Source organism: Macaca nemestrina, chromosome 2 (genome assembly GCF_043159975.1).
Source record: "Macaca nemestrina isolate mMacNem1 chromosome 2, mMacNem.hap1, whole genome shotgun sequence".
Lineage (NCBI taxonomy): Eukaryota > Metazoa > Chordata > Mammalia > Primates > Cercopithecidae > Macaca > Macaca nemestrina.
In genome coordinates this window covers 159,558,616-159,586,242 of record NC_092126.1, presented here as the reverse complement: position 1 = coordinate 159,586,242, position 27,627 = coordinate 159,558,616, and the positions used below count along the sequence as shown (strand labels likewise).

At 43.7% G+C, this 27,627-nt stretch overlaps 1 protein-coding gene across 26 annotated transcripts in view; it reads left to right on the top strand.

Annotated features, from left to right (window-relative positions):
• The window catches only part of LOC105470260 (kalirin RhoGEF kinase), a 700,354-nt gene that overhangs the window by 192,985 nt on the left and 479,742 nt on the right, over window positions 1-27,627 (top strand). For all 26 annotated transcript variants that reach the window (XM_071089172.1, XM_071089152.1, XM_071089145.1 and 23 more), the window contains exon 3: window positions 6,720-6,834. In XM_071089172.1, the coding sequence (XP_070945273.1) occupies window positions 6,720-6,834 (115 nt within the window). The remainder of the gene's footprint in view (window positions 1-6,719; window positions 6,835-27,627) is intronic.

Sequence of the window (27,627 nt, the reverse complement as noted above, 5' to 3'; positions counted from 1 at the left end):
CTGGAGAATCTGGGCACTTGGCACATTCCCTGAGGTTTTATTTCAGTTCATTTCTGCATGGATCAGGGACAGGAGATTTTTAAAGGAGTTTTTGTTTCCTCCTTTTCTTTCTTTCCTGGCAAAGGGAACTCAAGTGAGGGTTCGTGTTTATATGTTTAGTTTTTATTTTTTTCTGAATAATGACTTCCAAATATTTATATGACTTCTCTCTCCTATACATCTTGTGCACAAAGACCTCTTAATGTCTCACTCTGGGGTCAGCAATCTGTAGCTGGTGGGCCATCCACCAGTTTTTATAAATAAAGTTTTATTGGTACACAGCAATGTATATTTGTTTATGGAGTGTATTAGTTTTCCATTGATGGTGCAACAAATTTCCATAAGCTTGGTGGCTTAGAACAATAGAAACTTATTATTGCACAGTTCTGGAAGCCAGAAATCAATTTCATGGGGCTGAAATCTAGGGGTCAGCAGGGCTGTGCTTCCAGAGGTTCTAAGAGAAAATTGGTTCCTTTCCACTCCCAGCTTCCAATGGCTGCTGACATTCCTTGGCTTGTGGCTGCATCATTCCCATCTCTAACTCCAGGGTCAAATTGCCTTCTCCTCTTGCATCTGTGTCAAATCTTTCTCTGCCTCTCTCTTTTAAGGATACCTGTGACTACATTTAGGGTCCACCTAGATAATCTAGAATAATCGCCCTATCTCAAGATGGTTAACTTAATCATATTTGCAAAGTCTTTGCCATGATGTATTTGTGGACTATTATTCAACCTACTATAGATAGTGTTAATGGCTGCCTTCTCATTACAACAACAGAGTTGAGTAGCTATTGCAGAGACCATTTGGCCCATTAGCCTGAAATATTTAATATCTGACCCTTCAAGAAAAAGTCTGGTGACCCCTGATATAATTGAAGCCAAAGACTGGCCAGAGCCCCTAAGACAGTCATTCTCAAACAATAAGGTATGCCACAATCACTCTGGGTGCCTGTTCCAGGGCTCCACTCTAGGCCTCCTGGATCAGAATTTCTGGTAGGGTCTGAGGCAGGGGCTGGGGTAGACAATGTTAGTAGTCGAAGATCATATTTTGAGAAACATGCCATGTGCTTATACCTCATGGACCAAAGCTTTATTTCTGGGTGATTTTGGTGATCTACAAGAAGTAGCAGTGCAGTCACAGAGCAAGAGCTATTCCAGTCCTGTAGAGCACAGGTTCATGCCACAGGCACTGTTGGTTTGGCTGTTGGGCGACAGACAAAACAGAGAGAAGAGGAGGTGGGAAGGGGATAAAGGAAAGGGGAAGTTAAGCAGCAGTTGTCTCCCACCTCATTGGAGAAAGGGCGAGAGCCTGATGATTCAGAGTGTAGGTGTGAGAGGTGAGGGCAGGCATGCAATGGGAGTGTGCAGAAGACTTTATAATGACTAAGTGCATTCTATATTATTGTAATTATTGTTAGCAGTAGTAGCAATAGTAATTTATTATTGTCATTGCTGTTAGACGAGAGTGACCTGGCAGCTGCCTCTTCCCATTAGGGACTAGTATATCTTATAAGGTAATGAGCCCCCTGCCACTGAAGATGTTGAAGTACAGGCAGAACAACTCCTTGGCAGGATTATGCAGCAGTGATTTGGGTACGGGGAGAGGCATAGGTGAGCAACCTTTAAAACCTTTAGAAACTTGGATTCCATTTACTTGCTAAGCATATGGGAAGACCTTGTGCAGAAATCCTAGAGGCCATTGAGCAGTGCCAGGCCTCTGATTTCTGCTGATCCCCATAGCCTGGGGTCCCAAGGATGTGGTCCACAGCCCTCTGGGAGCCCAATCTTATCGTTTCTTCCTTCTTTTTATAGTCCTTAGTTAACCTGATGTTCTTCCTGTCCCCTGGATATCCTGCCAATCCTTCCATTTCTCTTGTGCCTGACACTTCTTTCCCTCTGCAGTGCCTTCTCCATGCCTTCTGCCAGTTTGAGCCTCTCCTCTCCTTCCAGAGTCAGTTCCTACTTTGCCTCCTCCAGGAGACCTTCCTGGATCTAATGTATTCCTCTGAGCATCATCCTATTCCACATCAGTTTGGGGCATATGCATGCACAGTACACTCTGACGTGGAGACCCTTGCTTGATGTTCATGGTTTATTTTTTCCCAAGTAAATTCAGTCAGAGCCCTGGGCGGAGCCCCAGAAAAAAACCTTCTCAGGTGGTAGGGGCTAGTCCTAATGGAGCTCATAGAAGCAATGTGGCCAGGAAGGCAGTCAGGAATGAGGCAGGTAGAAAATTTCCTGAGCAGGACGAAGGGGGCTGGGAGCATAGCTCTCCCCCATTTGCCAATGTAAGCCGAACAGCCTGGGTCCAGCCTTATTCAACTGCACCTGTGCTTGTGGTGCCAGAAACTTCTGGGCTTAGGGAACATTGCCCTTCCATGTCTGGGAAGGACACTGAATATACTGGGAAGATAATGACTGGCTGCATCTAAAAAAACAAAAACAAACGCCAAAACCAAAAAAAAAAAAAAAAGAAAAAAAAAAAAAAACCCAACCAACCAACTCTTACATCCTGAGCTTTTAAAACATAAAAGATAAAACACAAAAATAAAACAAAATAAAGAAACCTATAATTAAATAATGCAGTTTAACAGTTGGATTTCTTTCTGAGAAGAAGAAAGCACTGCAAGGAAGGTGGTGAGAAGAGAAACAGGCTGTTTGTTAATTGAGCCTGCCCTCCCCTGCTAGTACCCAGCCTTGGCCAGGCGAAAAGAAAACCATGCTGCCATGGGAACGTACATTGGGAATAATCCAGGGCAGCCCAGAAGCTTCTGCATGTGAGCGTGTGCATGTCTGTGTGACAGGATTTGGGGCTGTCCCTCAGTGAGCCTCCATTGTTCCAGCACTGCCCCATTCTGCTCTGTCATTCACAGCTCACAAGTTCCCCTTGGCCCTCTCTGATATCCTTTGTACTACTTATAAGTCACAGCACCCATTGTCCCTTTTATCCAGCCTTCCCATATAGGGTCCGTTTCACCCTATTGTCTTCATGTGCATACACGCCCACCTTTTGGCCACCTCCTCATGATTCCTCTCTGCCTCCTTATCTCCCACCAATGTGGTTGTCCTCATTGGTTTCCACCGTTCCCAGGGAAACCTTATGTTGCTGTGGCACAATCTTTTGTACCCTGGACCTGCATCTCTCAAAGTGTTTTCCAAGAACAGTTCCACAGGATGATCCTCTACAAAGAAAATGGGGTTCTATTCTCAAAGAAGTTTGGGAAATGCTGGACATCGTAGCTCTCCTTCTTGGAGAATTACAATGTCCACTAAAGTACATTAACATTTTAAGGCTCTGGAAAGTCCTGCAGTAAAGAACTTTCTTTTTTTTTTTTTAATCTGGCATTTTCCAAACCATAGAATAACCTCGTTCCCTAAAAATTTATGTGTCTGTGATGTATATTCATTAACATCTTGCAGGTCTATTGTTATATTGACTTTATCGGGGGTCCTTATACTTCATCTCTGCTTATTGTCCTCTGTAATTTCAGCATCTATGTCAATTATTGATCAAATCCTAGAGCTTCATTGCTGCTCAGCCTCGTTGGTACCAAAGTCCTCCACCTACCTACAGTGATTATGCACGTCCAAGATCTTGACCCTTGATATGTCTATCTGTGGTTTTAGTCCCTTATTTTGACCCTTTCTGATATCCTCTTGTCATTTGGGAGAGGATGGATATGAGAGGAACAAAATCAACACCTTTCCCTCTTTTCTGGGATGTCATCATCCAACAGGACATCTCCCACCCTCGCTGGGCATACCCCATTTATATGGTGCATTAGCTCCATTCTGCCTTCACTCAGCTTGGAGCCTGGCACAGATACTGTAGCCAAAGCTTTCAACAGAGCTTTCGCTGTTCCCTAGTACCCTGTCAGCAACCCTGAAGCTCATGTCCTACCCAGTCCTACTGTCATTCTTGAGAGAAGATCTCCAGTGATGGTTTCATTTCCCTCTCCTCAGTACCCAAAGCCTACCCTGACCCTGGACTGATTCTTGTCTACTGTTCTACCCAAAGAACCATGTCCCTCAGGCAGACTGAACTCCTCCCTCTCCACCAAAGAACCATGTCCCTCGCGCAGGCTGAACTCCTCCCTCTCCACCACCTATCTCCATTTCCTCCTCCAAAGAACCATGTCCCTGGGGCAGGCTGGACTCTTCCCTCTCCACCACCTATCTCCATTTTCTCCTCCAAAGAACCATGTCCCTCAGGCAGACTGAACTCCTCCCTCTCCACCACCTATCTCCATTTCCTCCTCCAAAGAACCGTGTCCCTCAGACAGGCTGAACTCCTCCCTCTCCACCACCTATCTCCATTTCCTCCTCTCTCAGAGTTCAACAGCCTGCCTCAAAGAGGGGGACAGCCCTGTCTGCTGTGGACTGGACCCTCCCCTTGTGCCTTCCCTGGGGCCTTGCTCCATTGTTGTCCCTACCCTTCCCAGCATAAAGATTCTCTTCCTCTAGGCTCATTCCTCTCCTTTTTTTCTATAATCTTCAAAGGTCTCTTTCTTTCTGAACACCACATGGCTTGATCCTGCTGCCTCCTCTTGACTCCTGATCTACACTTCTGGATGTGGGGAATTAGAATTCCCCAGGCTTTCTCTTCTCACCCCTCCTTCCTTGCCATCTGAACCCTCCAATCTTCCTATTCACTATTTATGATACGATTTTAAAGCTTATTCATTAATGGACACTATGCTTAGGAAGTGGAACCAAGTTTCTCAGGAGTGTCAGACAGGAAAAAAAAAAAGCAGAAACTTGATTCTGTTTCCTAAGCATAGTGTCCATTAGTGAATGCGCTTTGAAATCATATAGTAAATAGTGAATAGGAAGTTTGGAAAGTGGAGGAAAGAAAAAGTGACTATCTTCCAGCCATCTAAAAACCTCCCCAGCCATGATCCTGAATCTCATGTCTCCAAGGCCAGCCCTGGCTCCAGTTTGGGAGGGACAGTATCAGCCAGCCCTCCAAGCCACCCTTTGCCAGTCAGAGCTGTGGTTCCTTATGGTTCCAAGACTCTACTTGTAAAATGCCCAAGGAAGGTCAGGAAAAAACCAACAGCTATGGTAAAACAAGCAAACAAACCAACTGCCAGAGTGAAAATGCTTGGGGTGAGGTCAAGGATAGAGGAGAAGGTTGAGAGTGTTGGAGTACCTCCCAGCTTTTGGAAAACCTTCTATTTAATTTTTTCGCTTCCTTTTCCTCATGTGGAAGGCAATGGAGAGATGGGGACCATTTCCAAGGCAGATGAGACAAGGGTGGTTATCACTTCAAAGAACCAGGGCTAGTGGTATGAAATGTCCAACTTTGAGTTAATCTGTATGAATCTTCCCTGAGTTGGGGTGCTGGGCAGTGGTGGTTGCAGAAACACTTTTTCATCAGGGCTGGATCTCATAGTGGCCTTGATCTTGTGTAATCCTTTTCTCTCTGCAGCCTCCTTACTTCCTCCTCAAGGGTATTCTGGATTGATTTTTTGTCAAGCGTCCCCTCTATCTGTGTGCCTTCTGGACTCCTTAACCAGAAGGAAACCTTATTCATGAACTCACACTTGGGCGGGATCCCTGGGAGACTCTGCCCTCTGGGTAAGAGATCCTGTTTTCCAGTATTGGTGAGGTTTGCACCTCTCCACTCTCTTTCATTAGATCCCTTTGTGGTCCTACTCTGGGGTCTATCTGGTGGCCACCTGAGATGTGGTGTGAGGAGTCTGTGATCATGACACAGTGGTTTTTTTTGTGTGATGGCCAGTGCCCTGTAAGGTCATAGTTACCCTTAGCTTTTTTCCTATCTAACGCCCCTGAGAAACTTGGTTCCACTTCCTAAGCATAGTGTCCATTAATGAATACATTTTAAAATCATATAATAGTGAATAGGGTATTTGGAAAGTAGAGGAACGAAAAAGCAATGATCCAAAATCCTGGCCTTCTAATAGCAACACCAATTGTCATTTTGGTATACTCCTTCCAGTTATTTTAAATGTGATGTTTAGAAAACACTTGTAATCTTAGTATGTACATATGCATTTGCAGTGATTAAGACCTTGAGCATTCTGATTTCTGATAAGATTCATGTGCTCCTCTAGCAGGAGTGACAGGTGGCACCTCAGGCAGACAGGCAGGGGTGGTTTTTTGGCTGTGTAGAAAATACTTAATGTTTTTTCTATGAATCTAAGAACCTTCCAGTAATGCTATCCTGGGATGGATGCTTTGAGGTCTGCTTACCATAGTAGTCAGCTAATGACAAGCACTCCCACCTCACAGAGGTCTATAAAGAGAAGTAAATTAGAGGTTAAATTTCCAAAGAACATAGCACTTTCCACCAGCTTGTTTTCTCAGTAAGAACAGTTATCACCACTTCATATCATCTCACATTTGTTGAGAGCTTTACTTTTCCAAGTACATCCCCATGTGCCAACTCATCAGTTCTTGCAACAACCCTGTAATGTGCACAGTACTGTTTTCATCTGCCTTCTACAGATGAGGGACCGGGGAAGCCAAAAGACTTGCCCACAGTCATACGTGCTACCTGCATCTCGACCCCCTGGCCTTGTCCTGAACAGTGACCAGATTTCTCTGGATCCCCTATTTCTGTCTGATCACCCAGCACTCAGACAGATTTCTTTTTCCTCTGTGGCTTTCCTTTCTGACTGGTTTTCTTAAATACTCTTCCCTTCCTCCTCCTTGCAGGGGGTCGTGATAAGCGAGGCGGACCCATCCTGACCTTCCCTGCTCGCAGCAATCATGACAGAATAAGACAGGAAGACCTGCGGAAACTAGTGACGTATTTGGCCAGCGTGCCAAGGTAAGGGGAAGGGGAATGGCTTGCAGGGGAGCGGGAGGGAAGCTGGGCTGATGCCAGTTTTGGAAGGAGCCTCCATCTCTGCCAGGGACCCTAGTGGTTTCTGCCCTTCCAGTGGATTCTAACTGTTCCTGGAACACCATTGTCCATTGTCTGTCTCATTCCCATTGTTACTGCTGGGATTCATGTGAATGGGGTGGGAGCTGGAAGTGGCAACTCTGGACACTCAATTCTGTATCACTCAGCTAGAGGAGGCACTCAACTTGATTTAGGTCATGCATTTTCAGTGGCAGTGGTACTGCCCCCAAAGAGAGTGAAAATTGGTTGTTGGGGATAGCAAAATATTTATTTCCATGTATTAAACACAGGTATATATACTCTACCAATGTACAGTATATGTGTGGTATTAAATTTTCACTGGGTAGGGTGATTAGGGGAAAAAGATCTAAAAAGGCTTCTTCAGGTCCTAGGATGATCATTTTAAAAAGTGTGAGAAACACTGGTCTAGATAGCACTGGCCACAAGGTGGGTGTGGGAGACATGCCAAGGACATAGTTTATGTGTTTTGAGAAGGGAGAGACGAGACCTTCACTTGATCAGAGAACCACAAGATGTGAGAGTTGGGAGAGCCCTGAGGAGCAATCTAGGCAGATACGTGTCATGTCCTGCTTAGGGAAAGGGGCTGGCAGAGGATGTGTGTGGCTCACAAGGCTCAGTGGGAGAGCTTGGTCTAGAACTCAACCCTCCTGAGGCCAGCCCCCGTGCTCTCTCGCCATCTTTGTTCTTGAGCAGCGACAGCACTGCTGACTGTCTCTTAGTGGGGCCAAAACCTGTGACATGTTTGTTGTGGCACATAAGAAATGGTTCCTTGGGCTTTCAAAACCTTCATCTTGTCTCTGTGCATTTTATAGAAGAATTAGTGAATTACAGGGAGGAGCTATAGATCCAGCTTTGCCTTTGCTGGAAGACCTGGGATAATTTTTGAATGTGTTATTAAGTTCTTGAAGCAGATGTCGAGTGAGGCAGGTACTGCATCTCAGAGAGCTAAAGAAGAGATGAATGTAAAGGGATGCTTGGGAGGTGATGGGCAGGTAGTAAAGGGGATTTTAAGAGCAGTCATCCCCTACTTGGAAGGATGTTGAATGGAATGGTGAGCCCTGAAGAACTTCAGACAGAAGACTGTGAACAAATAGATGCTGAATAGTGTCTGTTTTTTTTTTTTTTTTTTTTCTTTATGATATCCACTGGGAACAGAAAAAAGATGAAAGGTCTTAAGTTCCAGTAAAAGGGATTCGGGTCATATCTGAAGAAGATCTTATAAACTTTGAGTGCATGAGACAATGAATGTAAGGATGAAAGATTTTTTTTTCTGGGGGTCATTGTAAAGAAGAAATACTCTTATCTGTCTCAGAAGCAAGGAGGTAGACTAAATAACTCATGATTGATATAGGTAATTTAGCAATTTAGCTAAGCAGTTTTTTAAAGCACTTTTCCTAAGTATGTGACCAACAGGCATAAAACCAGGAATTTTCTGAAGCAATTTACAATAGAAGTTTTCACAGGGACCCGTGATGAACTCTCAGTTCTTTTAAAGACAGAAGAAATTGGGATCCCAGAAGATATAAAGGGTACATTTTTCTTTCCTGCATGTTCATCACATAGCTGCAACTAATTCATGCTCATCTTTTCTTTAGAATAAAGAGGGAAAGAGTTGGAAGAATACTTTTCTTTATTCTGACTTGTTAAGCAAAGAGTGGGACAAAACAGACTGGAAGTAATTTAAAAAGAAAAGATTTCCGCTGGGGTGAAGGGGAACAAAACCCAAGAGGGGCTGAGAGGAAGGCCATGAAAAAGGTGGAATAATACATTATCACTGAAGGAACACACAAGATGCAGGCTCTCTGCTTCTCAGAGGGTGGTCACATCATTGCATTCTGCGCTCCTGAGAATCGGAAGGCTCTTCACAGGGCAGGCAAGAGTCCTGTTGCCAGTGGGAAGAACTGTTCTGTGATGCCTGAATCTCTGCCTCCTGAGGGACCTGCATTCATGAAGAGTGTAAGCGCCCAGCAGGCCACAGAGTTCACCTAGTCATGCCCACCAGTCACTTCCTAATTCTGTTGGCCACATGTCACACATAATGGCTACTGGATGGAACAGGATTGTTCTAAAGACAGTGAAGTTTGGGGTAGGAAAACTGAATAATTTAGCAGGTCAGATTATATTTGCCACTTTCTTCTGTGTAGCCATGGCTTTGGAAGAGAAAGAGAACAATGAAAATTAACTGTTAGACTCAGTAGATGATACTGGTGAGAAGAAATTATTTATCTGGGTCAGATTCAGGATGCTAAAAAGACAGGCTCTTGTTAGAAGTGGATTGTTACATGCTGGTGTGATCAAGCCTGTAGGTGACATTTGATCATTTGATGCTTTTTTTTTTTTTTTTTTTGAGACTGAGTCTCACTCTATCACCCAGGCTGGAGTACAGTGGTGCAATCTTGGCTCACTGCAACCTCTGCCTCCCAGGTTTAAGTGATTCTAGTGCCTTGGCCTGCCAAGTATCTGGGATTACAGGTGCCCGCCACCACAACTGGCTAATTTTTGTATTTTTAGTAGAGACAAGGTTTCGCCGTGTTGGTCAGGCTGGCCTCGAACTCCTGACCTCAAGTGATCTACCCACCTCAGCCTCCCAAAGTGCTGGGATTACAGGCATGAGCTACCACTCCCGACAAACATTTGCTACTTATTTATTCATGCATTTATTCATTATGTAGTCAACAAGTATTTAGAGCTTCTCTATGCCAGGTAGATTGAGGATTTGCGGTGAGCAGGAACACACATTTTGAGAAATTTAGGGGAAACCTGGGTATTTCCCTACCCAGTGCCAAACCAGTAATAGTAAAAGGCAGCCCAAGATGGGAGTGCATTGGTAGCATAGGAGATGAACCAGCCAACAGAAAACAAACAAATAAGGACAAGTGAGTGGTGAAAGAGGGTCCTGGAATTTAAGGAACCAGCAAACTTAATGACCATTTAGGGGACCATTTTAGAATAGATGATTAAGCAGATAGTGTTGATAATTTAGAAATGAGTAGGAAGAAATAGTCCCACTCTCCTCTCTGTAGGCCAGGCCATATCTGAACCACTGCATTCAACTCTGTAACATTCATCTGGCCAGCTTCATTTTAAGAACTACATAGATCAGTTAGAGTACTGTCAAGGAAGCAGCACATTAAGGCACCCACAATCCATGTCTCCACAGTTGAAGGAATGAGGGATGTTTGCTGGCAGGCATGAAGATGAAGGAAAAAAAAAAACACGCAATTCCTAACTTCAGGAGAGCTGCCCCAGAAGTGAGGGAACAGGCACGGCCTCTGTTGCATTAATGGGTAGACATTAGAATCAGGGGAAAGAACCTGCCCACATGGAAGCTGTCTAGCAATAATGCTGCTGCCTCTGGAGAAAGCGAACTTCCTGTCGCTGAAGACCAGATGACCCTCTGTTGGGGATGCTGTAGAAGAAGTTCCTCTACTGGGTTGGAGGTGGGCTTAGATAACTTCTAAGAATCTTTCCTGCCTTGAATTCTAGGTTTCTGTGATATTGGAAAAAAACAATACTTCATAAAATCCAGGGCCTCAGAACAGAGTCTTACCACCCTCACCAATATGCATCTAAGTACTCTCAGACTTCCTAAGTAAGTTAAGGTCTGGGATTTCACTTAACATTTTGTCTATACCTTAAATTCTAAGAGAACTTCTTTTTAGTCCCCTTGGACTCTGGGTGGAAATTTTGGGGCATTACCCAGGACCAAGGATCTTGTTGGGGTGTAACAGCTTGGATCAGTCCTGACTTATTCATTCAGCATCCATCTTGGCCTGAGATGAGTCCCTTCATTTTAACTTCTCTGTCTTGCTCCTGATGAGTTTGGGCATCTATCTCCTAGGTCACTCAGGTTTTCCATCATCTTATTCTGAGGAGTCATAGGTAATAGGGTGGGAAGAAACCTTAAAAGTCTTCTAATTCAACTTTTCAATACCTCCATCCACTCAGTTCAACAAATATTTACTGAGTGTCTACTATGAGACAAGTTCTGGATGATTCCTATCATCATGAGGTCTCATGTTATCTTTACTGTCATCTACCTACACTTATCTATCATTTTTTTGTCCTGGTCTGCTATCTGCTTACAGTTACTTGTATGTGAAAGGAGTGGAAAGAAAATACTCAGATATAATCAGCTGATGAATGTCCCTAGAAATTGAGAGACAGGATAGAGACAGGATAGAAAATCCAGCCTGAATTATAAATCATGCTGCTATGAAGACACATGTATGTGTCTTTATATGTTGGATGTTTACTGCGGCACTATTCACAACAGCAAAGACTTGGAACCAACCCAAATGTCCATCAGTGATAGACTGGATTAAGAAAATGTGGCACATATACACCATGGAAGGCTATGCAGCCATAAAAAAGGATGAGTTCATGTCCTTTGTAGGTACATGGTTGAAGCCAGAAACCATCATTCTGAGCAAACTATTGCAAGGACAGAAAACCAAACACCGCATGTTCTCACTCATAGGTGGGAATTGAACAAGAGGAACACTTGGACACAGAGTGGGGAACATCACACGCCGGGGCCTGTCGTGGGGTAGGGGGAGCGGGGAGTGATAGCATTAGGAGATATACCTAATGTAAACGATGAGTTAACGGGTGCAGCACACCAACATGGCACATGTATACCTATGTAACAAACCTGCACGTTGTGCACATGTACCCTAGAACTTGAAGCATAATAATAAAAAAAAGAAAATAAAACAAAAGGAAAATCCAGTCTGAGAGTAAACAACTGTCCAGGCCTAGCCCACAGTGTGGATAATCTACCCACTGTGATTATTGGGAGTTGACGAAATGCTTGAAATAGGAATTTTTAAGTACTACATCTAGTAAGGAAATCCTGGGTTACTTTTATTGCATTGAATTCCTCTTCATCATCACTGTTAGCCTGCTTTGTCACGACCTTCTTTCTGTGACTCCTTAGGGCACCAGTTGATGTATCTGACACTTAATCTGCTCTTAGCAGTGCCACTGAGATACGGAGTGTTCTGCCAAGGAATGCGGTTATCATATTGGTGAGGAAAGATGACAAGAAATTAGGATGAGTTATTCTGCATTGTCAGTCAGATCCAGGTGCCTTTACTTGTGGCTTATTATTTGATAACATATGCTCTTGTTCTACAGATTTCAGCAAAAGATAAGTTGGGCTTACGGCCTGCACTGTCTTTGTGCAGCATCCCCAGAAAATAGGCGTTAAGCAGAGAGAACTAGGAAGACAGTTGAAAGAAGAGGGGTAAAAACTGCAAGGGTTTCCTCTCTCTATTTTCTGCATGAGGGAGTCTGAACTATCCAAACTACTGTCATCAAACATGTTCTGTTGTAAGGGCCTATTGAGATGTGTTGTTGGCACCTTGCTCTTTATCTGGGATCATCAATAAAAGGAGGATGTGGGGAGGAAAGGGAGGGATTGGGTGATGGAAGGGCCAGATAATAGGACCAGTGAGAACATGTAGGTCACATTGTTTACATTTCCCTAAAACTTATACCTTTTAAAGATCATTGTTAATTTCCTTATCTATTTTAAATTTAAACCCTATGTATAAACAGTTTGTAATTTCTATGTGTAAACAAGATACTTTTTACACACATTTCCAGCAATACCAGTTAGGTGTCCCTATTGTTGTCTGTGTGTAACCCCAGCCCTGAAGAGCAAATAGCTTTCTACCATAAAGCCACAGTAGTAACTGCAATTGTTAGTAATAACCTTCCTTAGAGTCATATCAGCTTTTGCAGCAAAGGATGAAGAGGCATCTTAGTCTAGATGGAAGATGCTGAGCTTCGGATCCCAGCTTTACCTTTCTGCAGCCGGGAAACATATGGCCCCCCAACCTGGGTAATTTGGGAAGACTTTAATGAAGAGACAGTTTGTAAGGCTGTGGGCAGGGAACAGGGAAACCAGCAAGGTTTGGATCCCTCAGGCATTGCAGGCCTGGAAACAGCACGGAGGGGAAACATAACCACTTCTAAGAGAGAGGAGAGCTTTGTGAGAGGCTGCCTGACAGGAACTGTGGCCTTCAGTGGAAGATGCCACCAACTCATGGTGACTCCATGACAGGGAGCAGGGGAATTGGTCCCTTGACCCCACTCTCTTCCCGTTGTCTCATCTCCTGTCATCGTTGGCTGAATGTACTGAGAAGCCAGATGACAGGGGAGCCCATTGATGTAGTCCATGTAGGTCAGCTTCCCAGGGCACTGGGGAGTGGAGAGAAGATACAGAATGGATTCAAGGTGCAAATGGAAGATATTTGGCACAGAGGGAGACTTTGAGCGTGCTATTCACCATTTCTGAGTTTAATATTATAATTTTTATTTTGGGAAAAGAATGTCTATCTCATAAAGGTGTTGTGAGGAATTATCTAGCAGTCTCTCTCTAGCACCCAGATGCTCATAATTGTTAGTCTTTCCCCTAGAGGAGGTCAGTAATAGTAATAATGATAATAATAGCAACAAAAAATATGTGAACATACATAGATAGCCCTGTTTGCTACATATGAGGGACTAGATGCAGTGTATATGGTTATGAAGGTTATGAAGCACAATAATATAGCGAGCACTTGAGAGCCTACCTTCCAATTTGAGAAGCAGAACATCACCTCTATCCTCAGTGCTACCTAGGGCTCCTCCCCATTCTGACTCCCTTACTTCCCCCCAAAGTAACACTACCCTGGGTTTTATGTTTATCCTTCTTTTGCTTTTTGGGAGGTAGAGTTCAGCACATGTTTTCATAAACAATATATTATTTAGTTTTCTTGTTTTTGAGCTTTATAAGAATGGTATTGTACATTATGTAGTTTTCCATGACTAGCATTTTTGAACTATTGTGATATGCAACAACATGATGAATCTTTAAACATAATTTAGAGTGAAAAAGAACCTAAGGATTTGACTCTGAGAACTCCAAACCAAATTATTAATAGATTAATGCAATGCTAAAGTATCTCTTGAGAAGTTTCTCTTAGTTAACTGAAATAAGGAAAATTAATAATGATTACTTTTCTCAGTACTTTAGAATAAATATCATAATTTATATCAATATTGAAGAAAAAGTAAAATTCTTTTCAATTTATTAATTATTGGTATTAAGTAAGACGTATTAAGTAAGATAAAGTATATACAGTCCTTACATAGTGCCAGGCACACAGTAGATTCCACAAACATTAGTTTGCATCTCTTTCTATCGTCTGGGGAAGTCTGGCATGTGCACAGTTGTGGGGTAGCACCCTGAGTTAAGTGATGAAATAGAGGGTTGAACCCAGTGCTCTGGCCTCCCAGTATGTGGAACATATAGCATCACTGTTGACTGGGAGTGGGGAGACTTCAAAAGGGACGTGAGCAGCATTCAGAAGCCCTGAGAGAATTTTGCTAAAAGCACAGAGGGGTAGGAGTGGGCCAGGCAGAGGGAAGGTCTCAGAGGAACGCTGGGGATGGGCAAAGGAGGTGAAGGGGTGTCAGGTTAAGTTCCGGAAACTCAAGATGTAGAAACACATAGTCTTTTGTGAGAATGGCAGAAGATAGGGCAGAGAGGCATATAGAATTCCATGGGTCCAGTTCAAAAAGTTTTACTAATAGGCAATAAAAAAGCCATCGAAGAGCTTTTCAGCAGGAGAATGACAATTAAAATTGCATTTTAGAAGATTCACTCTGGCAACTGAGTGGAAGATGGAATGGAAGAGAAGGCTAGGAAATGGGGAAACAGTTGCAATAATGTGGGTTAAAGATAGTAATAATAACAACTAGCATTTATTAATCAATTCTAGGCATTGTCATAAGTATTTTACATGCATTAACTTAATTCTCACAACACTGAGATGGGAATTATCATTATTCCCTTTAACATATGAGGAAACTAAGACTCAGAGAGATGAAGTACTTGCCTACTGGCACACAGCCAGTATGATCTGGAGCCAGATGGTCTAGCATCAGAGCCTAAGCTTTTATCCAGTGAAGAGATGAGGAGGCCAAAGTGAAGGAAGTGGCAGTGGTGGCAGAGTGAGAGGACTGATTTGGGGAGAATAAGAAGGTGAACTCTGAAGGATGGGCTAAGACTGGATTTGGAACAGAGGGACAATGAAAGAGGGCGGTAGGAAAGGGATCTAACAATGGTGGGCAGAGACCACTATGCTTCAAACTTGCTTTCCTGAAGCTTCTCTTTGGAACCTAAGTGTGAAAGTTGCTGCAGGTGAGAATACAGGTAGCAATTGCCTCAGTCTTGGGCTTCTGCTGGCCAAGGCAACCATGGTGGCTGTGGATTTGCAGGACAACGGGGGTGGTGAGGGTGGTGGTGGGGGGTCCTTTACAGTTCCTCCCCCAGGTGTTTGTGTTCAGTTTTAGATGAGTTAACTCTCATTTATGCTCATCTGTGGGTGATAGTCAACCATGATTTAGTTACCAAATTGTACCAAGAGATGTAGGGAGAAAACAAAAGCACTTAAGACCATAGAAACTATTTAAAGAGATTAATAAAAGACTATCAGTAGCAGGGACCCCGAACTTAATGCCTACATTGGTGGGGTAGTCTCTATCATATTCTAGCGATGATCATCTTGTTCATTTTCCTTGAGTGTGAGATGTTTCCTTCACCCACCTGCCTGTCTGTTTCTATATTGGCATTGCTGTGGTGTCAGAAGTACAATTCTGGAATTAGTGCTCAGTTAATGTGCATTCTGAGGCTCCTTCATTTCCATGGCCATGCCACCCATTGTAGGACTTGGCAGGTCTGTGGGGCCTGCACAGTCCATGTGGGGCTAAGGAGCTACGGGGGCTCAGGGACAGGTTGTTGGGAGTGGGGAAGAGCTGGCTATCATGCTTCAAATGCAGAGAGACACATTTGTGATTCCCTGGAGAACAATAACTGGAGCAATCAGAGGCGGAAACCACTTGGTCATGAAGTAACTATGAGAAGCAACCCTGGTTATTCCAGGAACCAGTAAGTGCCTTTAGCGATAAATCAAGGACCCACCCAGCACTGGACAAAAGAATTCCTAATAAGTGAGGGTGGTGAGTCTCCTTCACATGCATATTCCATGTGTACTCTCAGAAGGGACTTTGGGCATCAGCATTATCTTGGTGGGAGTGGAATGATAACAGAGAAAGAATGGGCTCCAGGGAAAATGCTGACACCTGGAAATTATGCAGGGTATTCCAGCCGAGGAAGAATAAACCCCAGAATCCCCCTCTCTGGGAGGTGAAATGTGCATGCTTGCTAAAAATTTTCTTATTTTTAAAACAGGTATAAAGATATTACCAAACAATGGTAGTGAGGATTCGATGAGATAACACGTGTGAAGTACATAGCCCATTATTTAGCTCACAGAAGGGGCTGACAACCAGTGGCAGTTGCTTTTCCTTCCCTTGCTTGAAAATAGGGACCTTGTTTTGTTACTTGTCCTTTATTGTCCCTAGCACTGCTTTTTCAAAGTTAGGGTTAGGGTTATGCTTAAGTTTAGGATTAGAGCCAGTAGTGATAGCAGTTACAGCCATAGGTCAGTAACACTTCGCTTCTAATACATAATGAGTGAATATATGTGCCTAACAGTGTGACAAAGTTTTGGCCTGTATTTTTAAATTAGAAGGATATTTCTTTTACTGGAGAAAATAAGTGCAGAAAAAATATTTTAAGAGTTTTTTTAAAGCTCTTATAACTGTACCACCTAGAGATAATAACAATATATTGACATATTTCCTTCCTATCTTTTTTAAGAGCTTTGTTTTTTTGAGACGGAGTTTCACTCTTGTCACCCAGGCTGGAGTGCAATGGAGTGATCTCGGCTCACTGCAACCTCCGCCTCCTTGGTTCAAGCGATCCTCTTGCCTCAGCCTCACAAGTAGCTGGGATTACAAGTGCCCACCACACATCCAGCTAATTTTTGTATTTTTAGTAGAGATGGGGTTTCACCATGTTGGGCAGGCTGGTCTGGAACTCCTGACCTCAAGTGATCCACCCACCTCAGCCTCCCAAAGTGCTAGGATTACAAGTGTGAGCCACCACGCCTGGCCTAGAGCTTTTTAAAAACAGAATTGAATTATATTGTTTCTTCAGTTTTGCTGCTTGCTTTATTCCAGTTAGCATTATACTATAGAAATATTTTCATAACATTAGAAACTTTTCATGTGTAATAGTGTATCTTGGGATGCATTATATTTAATTAACCCTATCACTAGACATCTAAGTTGTTTCCAAAAGTTCAGTGTTCTAAGTAACCCTCAGTAAAAATCTTTTTATATAAACCTTTGTCTGTATCTTAAGTGGCTTCTTCGAGATAGATCTGTAGCAATCATGGACTTCTTTTTAGTTTTTACATATATAATTTATATTTTTTTTGCTTTTTAAAAATTGATACATAATGTACATATTTATAGGGTGCATATGATATTTTGATAGATGTAACAATGTGTGGTGATCAAGTCAGAGTCATTGAGATTTCCACCATCTCAGAAATTTATCATTTTTTTTTGTTGGAAACATTCCAAATCTTCTCTCATACCTATTTTGAAATATATTATAAATTATTGTTAACTAGAGTCACTCTACTGTGCTATCAAACACTAGATCTTATTCCTTCTATAGAACTGTATTTTTGTACCCATTAATCACCCTCTTTTATTCCTTCTCCTGTCTCTTCCCAGCCTCTGGTAATCATCATTGTATTTACTACCTCTGTGAGTTGTTTTTTTCTAGCTCCCACATATGAGTGAGAACATGCAATATTTGCCTTTCTGTACCTGGCTTACTTCACTGAACATAATGTCCTTCAGTTCCATCTATGTTGCTGCAAATGATAAGATTTCATTCTTTTTGTGGCTGAAGAGTACTCCGTTGTGTATTTATATCACATTTTCTTTATCCATTCATCTGTTGATGAACACTAAGACTGATTCCATGTCTTGGCTATTGTGAATAATGCTGCAATAAACATGGGAATGCAGGTATCTTTTTGATACACAGATTTCCTTTCTTTTGGCTACATACCCAGCAGTGGGATTGCTGGATCATATGGTAATTTTATATTTATTTTTTTGAGAAACCTCTGTACTGTTTTCCGTAGTTGCTGTACTAACTTACATTCCCACCAACAGTGTATGATTGTTCCCTTTTCTCTGCATCCTCCTTAGCATCTGTTATTTTCTGTTTTTGTTTTTGTTTTGTTTTAATATAATAGCCATTCTAACTGAGGTGAGACGATATCTTATTGTGGTTTTGATTTGCATTTCACTGATGATTAGTGATGTTGAGTATTTTTTCATGTACCTGTTGGCCATTTTGTATGTCTTCTTTTGAGAAATGTCTATTTGGATCTTTTGCCCATGTTTTAATCAGATTACTTATTTTATGAACCTTTTTTTTAAAGCTGGTGGGGCAAATCACCAAATTTATTTCCAAATTTATCAATTTATACTCCCAATATGACTTGCAATATTTGTCTTTCTGTGCTTGGCTTATTTCACTTAATATAATGTCCTTCAGTTCCATCCATGGTCATGCAAATGACAATATCTCATTCTTTGTATTGGCTGACTAGTACTCCATTATGATTACCTTTCTTTTGGCCATATACATAGACATGGGATTGCTGGATCATATGGTAGTTTTATTTTTACTTTTTGAGAAACCTCCATACTGTTTTCCAATGAGATTTCCTATTCTTTGCATTTCCCTAAATTTATTTGCTCACCATTGCCCAGGCACCATTGTGCAAACATTCTTATCACCGTCATCAATGACCCTAACTTAGGGCCGTATATTGTGTACCTAAACCTTATCCTGACTTTGGAAAGACTAGAGGGATTGGTCACAGCGCCTGCTCTGTGGGGTCTCCCAGGCAAGGATTCCTTTTACTTTCCTAAACTAATATGGCCCCTTAACAGGGAGCATACATTAAAATTAGGATCTGATATGAAATCTAAAAAAGGCTTGCTTGTTTTTTTGCCCTTGGTGATTTTTTAGTTTTGTCTCTGGATGTGTTTCAGCTCCTTGGCTGGTCGTGTAGTCAGTTCTGGCATGGCTTAAAGTGGTTAACCTCTTTTGTGTTTATCGGAACTGGTGTCCTTATCTGCCTTTTAGGAGTTTGCCTCTGGGCAGCAATGTTGAATGAGCCTGGAAAGCCTAGGTGTGGTCATTTAATTTCTCTTTTAGGCTACTGTAGTCTATGGCTCACCAAGAGCAGGCTGATTAGGAAGCTGAAGTGTCTGGTGTCACCTTGATTAGGTCAACTTCAATGTCAGGTGAAATGAGAGCCAATGCATTCAGGTGTTTCTGGAGTTTGTGGTAGGTAATCAGGATGAGTTAAATTTAGCTGGGATTCATTTGGCTGGAATATTGAAAATAAGAGAGTTCCCTGAATATAGATGCAGGAGAGACAGCCTAGCATTGGGTAAAAATGATGTGTTTTTTAGTTACTGGGATCCAGGTTGGGGCTGTTTGTCTTTCCCCCATTACATATCATTTTCACTATGTTTTCTATTTCTCTCTTTACTTATCATTGGTTAAGTCTGATTATGTGCCCTTCACTGATGTTTGGGGTTGAGTATGTTTTCAGGCATATATTTGATACTGATACTCTATGTTATGACACTTCAGTTTTGTAGAGACTGCCTTTATTGTACACTCTTCTGGCAGCTTAGGTGTGCTGCCACCAAGTGGTAGAGTACCTGAGCTCAGCTGCCCAAGAAGACACAGATGGGTTTCGTCAGAGGCTCCAGTGGTTCTATTCTGGTTGTCTCCTCATTAAATCTGGGATTTTCCAAGCTTTACCGTTTAAAATTTTATTGAAACACTGAAATTTAAGCAACCAATAAGCAAGGATTACTCTTCCTCAACTACAAGTGAGTTTGATACAATCTTTCTCAAAGAACTGTAGTAAATGATAGATAAAATACTGTTTGTGAACATGGTTCACCTGCTATGTAATAATTGCCAGTTGAAACTGGGAATTTTATAATAATGCTATTTTGGGGAAATAAATGGTGTGGTGTTTCTATAATTCTTTTTTAAATAAAATCAAATTAAAAAAAAAAAAACTAAATCACTAACAAAAAACATTCCTGTTGGGTTTGCCTTCATCTTTGGTTGACTTGAAGTTGCAGTGCCCCAAGCAAACTTATCTCTTGGAGCTCCCAGTGTCCCCCTGACCTTTTTCATCAGCCACAAACATTGACGATAAAACATAGAAGATAATTTGTCTTTTCAGACCTTCCTTTCCAGACAACATTTTCTTTCTCTCAACATGGAAGATGAGTACAAGAAAAACAACACTATCTAGGGTTTTGTTGCAGATAATTTAACTCAGATGTAGGCACTCATCAGTTGCGGAAGATTTCTGTACCAGTTTGCCACTGTCACTTGTATTTAAAAAAAAGTTTCCCCCTCGCCTTCTCTACCCCATCTCATCTCTTCTTAGATTGCTTTAGAAAAAAAGATTTATTCAGAATTTCATTCTCAAAAGTCCAGCATTACCTAAACAAAACAAGTGATTTGAACGACATTTAAACATTTTTGAATCTAGGAAACTCATATAGTGGGGGTGAGTCCCATCCCTTCTACGAGATCTGCCTGTCCTGAGAGAAACCACACAGCTTTCTCTCCGAGAGGTGGTGAACCTCTTGCAGGTCGGAATGGTTAGTTTCTTTTCTTGCCCCTGAGGATGCAGAGCACCACCTTGCAAACTGGCTGAATTCAATTAGACTGGAGGCTCCCCAAGGAAAAAGGAAAGGGCTTCACCCCCCCCATACTCCTTAGGGCCAATGCCAGGATCTCTCTTTCAGACATGGAGTACCTGAGGCCAGACTGAGGTTTCCTTCGGGAGGTCCTTTTTCCTCAGTCGGGGGCTGTGGCCATAGGGGGTGCCCAGGCCAGAGGTGGGTGGACTGGCACTGTGGCAGAGAGCGGGGCAGAGCCTTCTGCCAGGGGACGGAGCATGGAGGTACCTGTGAGGGAACAAGCAGTGGACTCAGTCTCACCAAGGAGGTATATTCTTGTTCCTAAATTAAGCAAATATGACAGCCAGCCCCATTTCTCCTGGAACTTAGATGGGAGCACTTTGTCAGCCATGGTGACTCAGCAAGGACAAATGTTTTTCTGGATAATTTACTGACGTAATTCAAGCATGTGTCCTGATGGCCCTGGCCCCTGTTTCCTTTTCTCTCAGAGCCTCCTTCCTCTCTGCATTCCCTATTTGTTCTAGGTCAAGTGAGGACCAGCCTCGGTTTTGAGAACTACTAAAAAACTCTAAAATAAGTACATTTTTCTCCCTTGCATCTCCCAGACTGTTCTGTCCTGAGCTGGAATTTTATCTGTTTCCATCGCTAGTAATGCATGTGCCAGGTTTTGGCCTGGTGCCTGAGACAAGGTCTGAACCTTGTCCTGTGATGCACTCCACCCTGGTTCCCTATACAGGAAGAGAATGTCCTGGATCTCCAGACCATAAGCTGTTTTCATTTGCAGGAAATTCAGGCTTCACCCTCATTGGCTGAAGAGAAGCTCCCTGTTTTGGACTTGGAGGAAGGCAAGACCATTCCTCACCCTCTTGCAGCTCTGATTATGACGGAGTGCTCCACTGGGAAGATTGCACATTGGTCCAGATTTAATTCTGTGGATACACAAAACAATTGTTTAGTTCTTACATACACACCAACTCAGAGGGAATGGTCAAATGATCTTTTGGCTGAATTTGCAGATTGATGGGGTGCGGAATAGGGGAGGGACGCAGTTCTTGCCTTCAGGATGTTTGTGATCTGGTTAAGGTTTCAGGATCCACAGGAAAAGACAAAAACTGAAAGCTTCCAAGGCAGCAACCACAAAAGCATGTCAGTTAAATGGACGTAATCAGACATAATTTACTGGTGGTAAAAATCTGACCTGGATTGTAAAGGAAATAGATGAATTGGAATTCTAGAGCTTAAAGGCAGGAAGAAGCTGTAGAGGTCTGCGAGGCCAACTCTTTCTTTTAAAAAGAGTAGAATGCTGTCCAGAGGGGTCCAGTCATGGGCCCAGGGTCCTCCAGCTGGCCAGGCTACCAGTCCTGAGCTTGCTGCAACCATACATACACTGCCCCCTAACACAGACCCTGCCTGTGGGATAGCAGGGTCCCCAGAGCAGCATGCACAGGGTAAGGGCCTCTATGAATTCATATGTGGAGGGATTCTTCCACCCTATATGTGAGCTTCCTGAGCCTCTGAGCTAGTTATGCATGGGGGCAGCCTAATTTATTCTGATTTGGAGCAAAGACCTGGAGCCCTTGGTCCTCCCTGTTCCATTTCAAGATCCAAACATGCATGCCTCCACCTCCCACAGGGCTCCCCCGACTCCAGCTCTTTGACCTCCCTTGTAATTCCCAGGTTCCCACTAGTGTCTGAGCCATCACAGGGTTTTTCCTCCATATAAACCATGGGGATCTCATCAGTCCCGTCTGCCAGGCCAACCCTGGCTGGGTGTCAGAGGGAAGGCAGGCTAGCTAGAGGGTAACAGCCGCCTGCCCTGCAGGAAATAGAGCTCCTGCACTGGTTGGTAAAATCCAGTGGGCATGGCCTGGGGGGGTGGCTTTGTGTGGGGTGTTGCATTGTGTTTTGGTAGGGATGGTTGTGCATGTGTCTGTGTACTGCAGGCAAAGCGCACTGGGCTTTCAAGAACGTGACTGCTACTTAAGGAGAAAGAGGAGGAGGGAAGGAGAGAGGGTGTGCGCAAGCCACAGCAAGGGCTGTTTCCTGGAGGAAACATGTGGTTTATTAACGAGGATTCCACCTAGCCTGCCAGGAAACCAGAGCCCAGCTGGAGAGTGAGTGGGGGTTCCTGTGAGAGGGCAGGGAGGGGGGGTGGCAAGAGAATGAGGAGTGGTGATGGCACGGTAGTAGGCCAAGCCTAGGAGAGTTGCTGCTCTGTCTCCTGGCCAGGTCGGGGGCAGCACCCCAGTGGGAGGCAGCCCCCCAGTGGGAGGCAGCCCATGGCTGCACTGTTGCCATTTCTCTTGAGTCCCCTCAGCTCTATTCTCTTACTCCACATTTTAGAAAGGCTCCCTGGGTCTTACGGTGGGGTGGCTGAGGCACTGTGCTTAGACAGGTCACAGTCTTTGTTGCTCATGGATATATGTGCTATGATCATGATGATATATTTTTTTAAAAGTTAAAAGAGGAATTGTTTTTCATATAGCCTGACTATGGGGGAGTGGAGGGCGGGGAAGAAGGAGAGGGTAGAGAAGGCCAGAGGAGAGTGACCCTGGGGTTTGTCTGAGGAGGGCTGCAGAAAATGGGAGGGCTGTGTGGGTTTTGGTTTCCAGTTCTTTCTTTCCCTGTAGTGCTTTGGTTTCCATTTCATTTCTGCTGCATGTTCTGAATGACCCAGAAGGAAGGGATGAACAGCTCTGTGAGGGAGGGTAGGAAATAGGGCAGGAAGCTGCTGTCCTGAAATGGATGTCAGTTTCCATCCCACTCCCATCTGAACCCACCCCTTTGCCACCTTCTCTCCCTAGCCAGCTAGACCAGACTTCTAGGAGCAATGATTCTTGTGCTTTCACAGTTTTCATGTCTTCTCTTGGCTAAGAGTAGCTCCTTCCAAACAAACACTGTGCCCCCAAGCCACTCTGATTCAGAAAGTGGGTCTCTTCCTTTGGTGAACAGGAGTTGTGTTTCAGAGCCTGTAAGGCTGTAAAATGACCTTACTGATTGACAAACACATCAGGGTTTATGCAGCTGCCTCATGCTGGTCCCTCCAAGGTGTATATCCTTTGGAAGACTGCGTGCATTTGCCGGATACTGCTGTCACCCCCACCATTCCTAGAGCTCTCTTGAGCTCCCTTCAGCTGTGGCATGCTCTTTTGACTATTTGCAGCATGGCATGGCAAGTCTTTGCCTTTTTTTTTTTTTTTTTTTGAGACAGGGTCTGCCTCTGTTGCCCAGGCTGGAGTGCAGTAGTGCAATTTGGCTTACTGCAACCTCAACCTTCTGGGCTCAAGCTATCCTCCCACCTCAGCCTCCGTAGTAGCTGGGACTACAGGCATGCGCCACCTTGCCTGGCTAATTTTGGTATTTTTTTGTAAAGACACAGTTCCGCCATCTTGCCCAGGCTGGTCTCCAACTCCTGAGTTCAAGCAATTCACCTGTCTCAGCCTTCCAAAGTGCTGGGATTACAGGTGTGAGCCACTGTCTTTGTTCTGTATGAGAAGACTTGATTTTTAGAATATTTTGTTTAAAGGCAGCATTGAAGACAAGTTGGGATGTGGATGCAGAGATCCTGCTGAGTGATTTTAGGCCTCTGGACCTGTCACTTTATAGCTATACCTGCGAATGTTGGGTGTGACTTTGGGACCTGAGTCAGTGCTTTTGAATACTTTACTGCGCCCTGCCTGGAAGAGAAAAAGAGAAACTGCCACATCCCTGTTCCAGGTGTTTGCAGTGAGAGGTCTTTTTGTTTTTGTTTTAGTTTGTTTTTTAATAGTGTTATTTGTGTAGAATTAGGTAGCAGACTTTAAAAAGGTGGAAACTGTCAACCTTCCTTATTTGGTCTCCAATTAGGGTTTCCTAACTGGGACTCTGATGGGCAAGAGTTGGGTTTGCTTCTGGCACACTTGAGGGTGAGGAACTGACAAGGAGTAGTTCCTAGACCTAGAAATAGGCAAACAAATCTCTACAACTTCACCTTCATGGTACTTAACCATGGCTGCACATTAGAATCACCAGGGGGAACTTTTAAAAATGATGGAGTCCAGCCCCAGACCAGTTAATCATAATCTCCTCACTTTGTAGACCTGGAGTAAGGCAATTGGCAATTAGATGCCTGGTCCAAATGGCTAAGATATCCAGCCGACTGTGTGACCTAAAGCAAGTCACTTCCCGCCTCTGAAACTTGCTACCCTCCGCTCTAACAGGAGGAGCTAGCAGAATAAGCATGAATGTTTCCTCAAGATCAAGTGTTCTGTGCATCTGTGAGGCAAGATAGCATGGTCGTTTTATGCACAGACACTAAGTCAAACCACTTTATAGAGGAGGAATTGAAACTTAGATTTCGGATAAGATACTGCCTTTGCACCACCCCACTGCCCCCACCAGCCCTGGCATCACAAATCAGATGTGCAGAGGCAAAAGATGTGTTGTTAAATGGGTAGAAAAGACACTAACTCTTTGGAATAACAACCTGGGAAAGAGGCCAGAGGGTGACTTCCAGTACAAACAATAACAAAAACCTCTGGATGAATTAACGTAGATCCTGAGGCGGTCTTTTGGCAGTTGGATTACAGCTTGACAGAAAGCCAGCTGGTGGAGAACAGTCGCCCATAACCCAGCAGAGAGAGCGCATGACCAGCACAGGGAGCCCCATCACCTCTCTCCTGCCCTCTGGATACCCAGCCATCCAGGAGGCCTCCCCATTGTAAAGGACCAGTTTGAGAACTGTCTGTGGGAACAAACATTCATTCAAAACCCATTCCCAGAGAGCCGCTTATTCTCTATAAGACACTGTTTCCTCTAATATTCTTTTTACTACTTCGGATTATACCAATTAGAGAACTTAAAGCAGGTGCTAATGTGTCTTTAACACTTTTCTTTAACACCTGCTGATTTCTGGTGTTTCAGAAAGTAGTTGTGGCTTGGGGCAATCAGCAGAAGTGCTGAGGCAGTTAGAATAGCCCTGAGGAGCAGAAAGCAGCTTAACACAGATCAAGTAAGGAGCAAAAGTTTGAACAAAGTCTAGATCCCACAGCCAGAGACTCTCCACATGTCTGAATGGCTTGAGAATTCCAGCACAAATGGGTCAGGAGAATCATTTTCTCTACAGAACTCCAGGAACCTTTCTTTCTCCTCAAATTCGGAAGAACTCAGTTTATGTAATGATTTAGGGTAGACATGGGTGCAGCACAGTTCTGGGAGAAAGTGTGAAGTGGATACTTATTTGGGGCTACTTTTTCTTCCTCCCTTTTCTGATTTCTGTCTGCTCATGGTGAATGGTCTGCAGGTACTAAAGGCTGCCCAGGCATCCTGGGTAAGACTCCTCTTTATCATTCCTCCAAGTCATCCTGCACTGTCAGCCCTGTAGGACCAAAGATGTGCTATGGCAGGGCCAGTGCCACCCTCATTAAATGAGGAACTCTTAGCTTGCCTTGTCCTTCTTCTCTGTCAGCCACTCCTCAGTGACCAGGCTAGCTCTCTACCCATGTTCAATTTGTCACCTTCCCTGGACATCCTAGTGAATAGGTCTTATTTGAAGGTTAATTGTGCTCCATCACAACCCAAGCACTAGGGATTCCTGGTCCTCACACTAGGATTCTAACATCTTCACACTGCTGATATCCTGAAACACACACCCAGGCCAATGGAACCGGCCCCCAGCAGCACACACTAAGGAGGTAAACAGAAATCCTCGTCTTCCCGGCTGGCCTGCTGGAGACCCACAACATGTGGGTCTCTGCTTCACCACCTGCCATCAGAATGGATCAATGTGATCTTTATTCCAGCAGCTGTTTTAAGTGGGAATCTGCCAGACATTCATAGAAATGGGGTAGATCTCAGGTGGTAACACATGAGTGGGGGCAAACAGGGTCAGGGCATTTCCCTGCTGCCAGAGCACAGTGGAAACCATGAGGAGGATGGTCCTTATTCCTGAGTTAGGGGTTTTAGTACTCACACAGGATACCCTGGGCCTCCAAGCCAGATTATTTGATGTTTGCTTCTTCATGGGAGAACTTTTCTTCCTGTCACTTCCAGAGTTCTCATGGTTTTATAAAAGACCTGGAGTAAGGCAGTTGACAACTAGATGCCTGGTCCAAATGGCTAAGATATCCAGCAGACTGTGTGACCTAGAGCAAGTCACTTCCCAGCTCTGAAACTTGCTACCCTCAGTTCTGACAGGAGGAGCTAGCAAGAAGAAGCATGAATGTTTCTTCAAGATCAAGTGTTCTATGCATCTGTGAGGCAAGAAAGGATGGTAGTTTTATGCACAGATACTGGAGTCAAACAAACCAAGATTCAAATCCTGATTTTACCCCTTCCTGGTGACTGTAAGTAACTTCTCTGAGGCTCAGTTTTCTTAACAATAGGGCAGGATAATAAATAGCAGCTTCTTAGGAGTTTCATGTGAGGAATTAATAAGATACTGTATACAAATGTTAACATAGAGCCTCATGTGTTCAGTAAGTTAGCTTTTACCACTAATATATGAATATGTCTCATTTTTACCAAAAAAAGTTGCCCCAAATTTCAGTAGTTTGGCTCTCATTGTATATGTGTATTCGGCTGGAGGATTTGAGGTCCTCACGATTTAGAGGGCTAGCCCAGATGTGGCTGCTGGTCTCCTGCTTCCTTACTGAAATTCATGATTTCTGCCTCCTCCCTGGCTGCGGTGGAGGAGCAGCCAGCATCCAGGCTCTTTGACTCCTCAGGGCCTTTGCACAGGCTGTTTCCTCTGTCTGAAGTATTTTATTTTATTTTATTTTATTTTATTTTTGAGATGGAGTTTTATTCTTGTCACCCAGGCTGGGGTGCAGTGGTGCCATCTCGGCTCACTGCAACCTCTGCCTCCCAGGTTCAAGCGATTCTCCTGCCTCAGCCTACCTAGGGATTACAGGCGCTTGCCACCACACCCAGCTAATTTTGTATTTTTAGTAGAGACAGGGTTTCACTATGTTGACCAGGTTGGTCTTGAACTCCTGACCTCAAGTGATCTGCCCATCTCAGCCTCACCAAGTGCTGGGATTAAAGGCA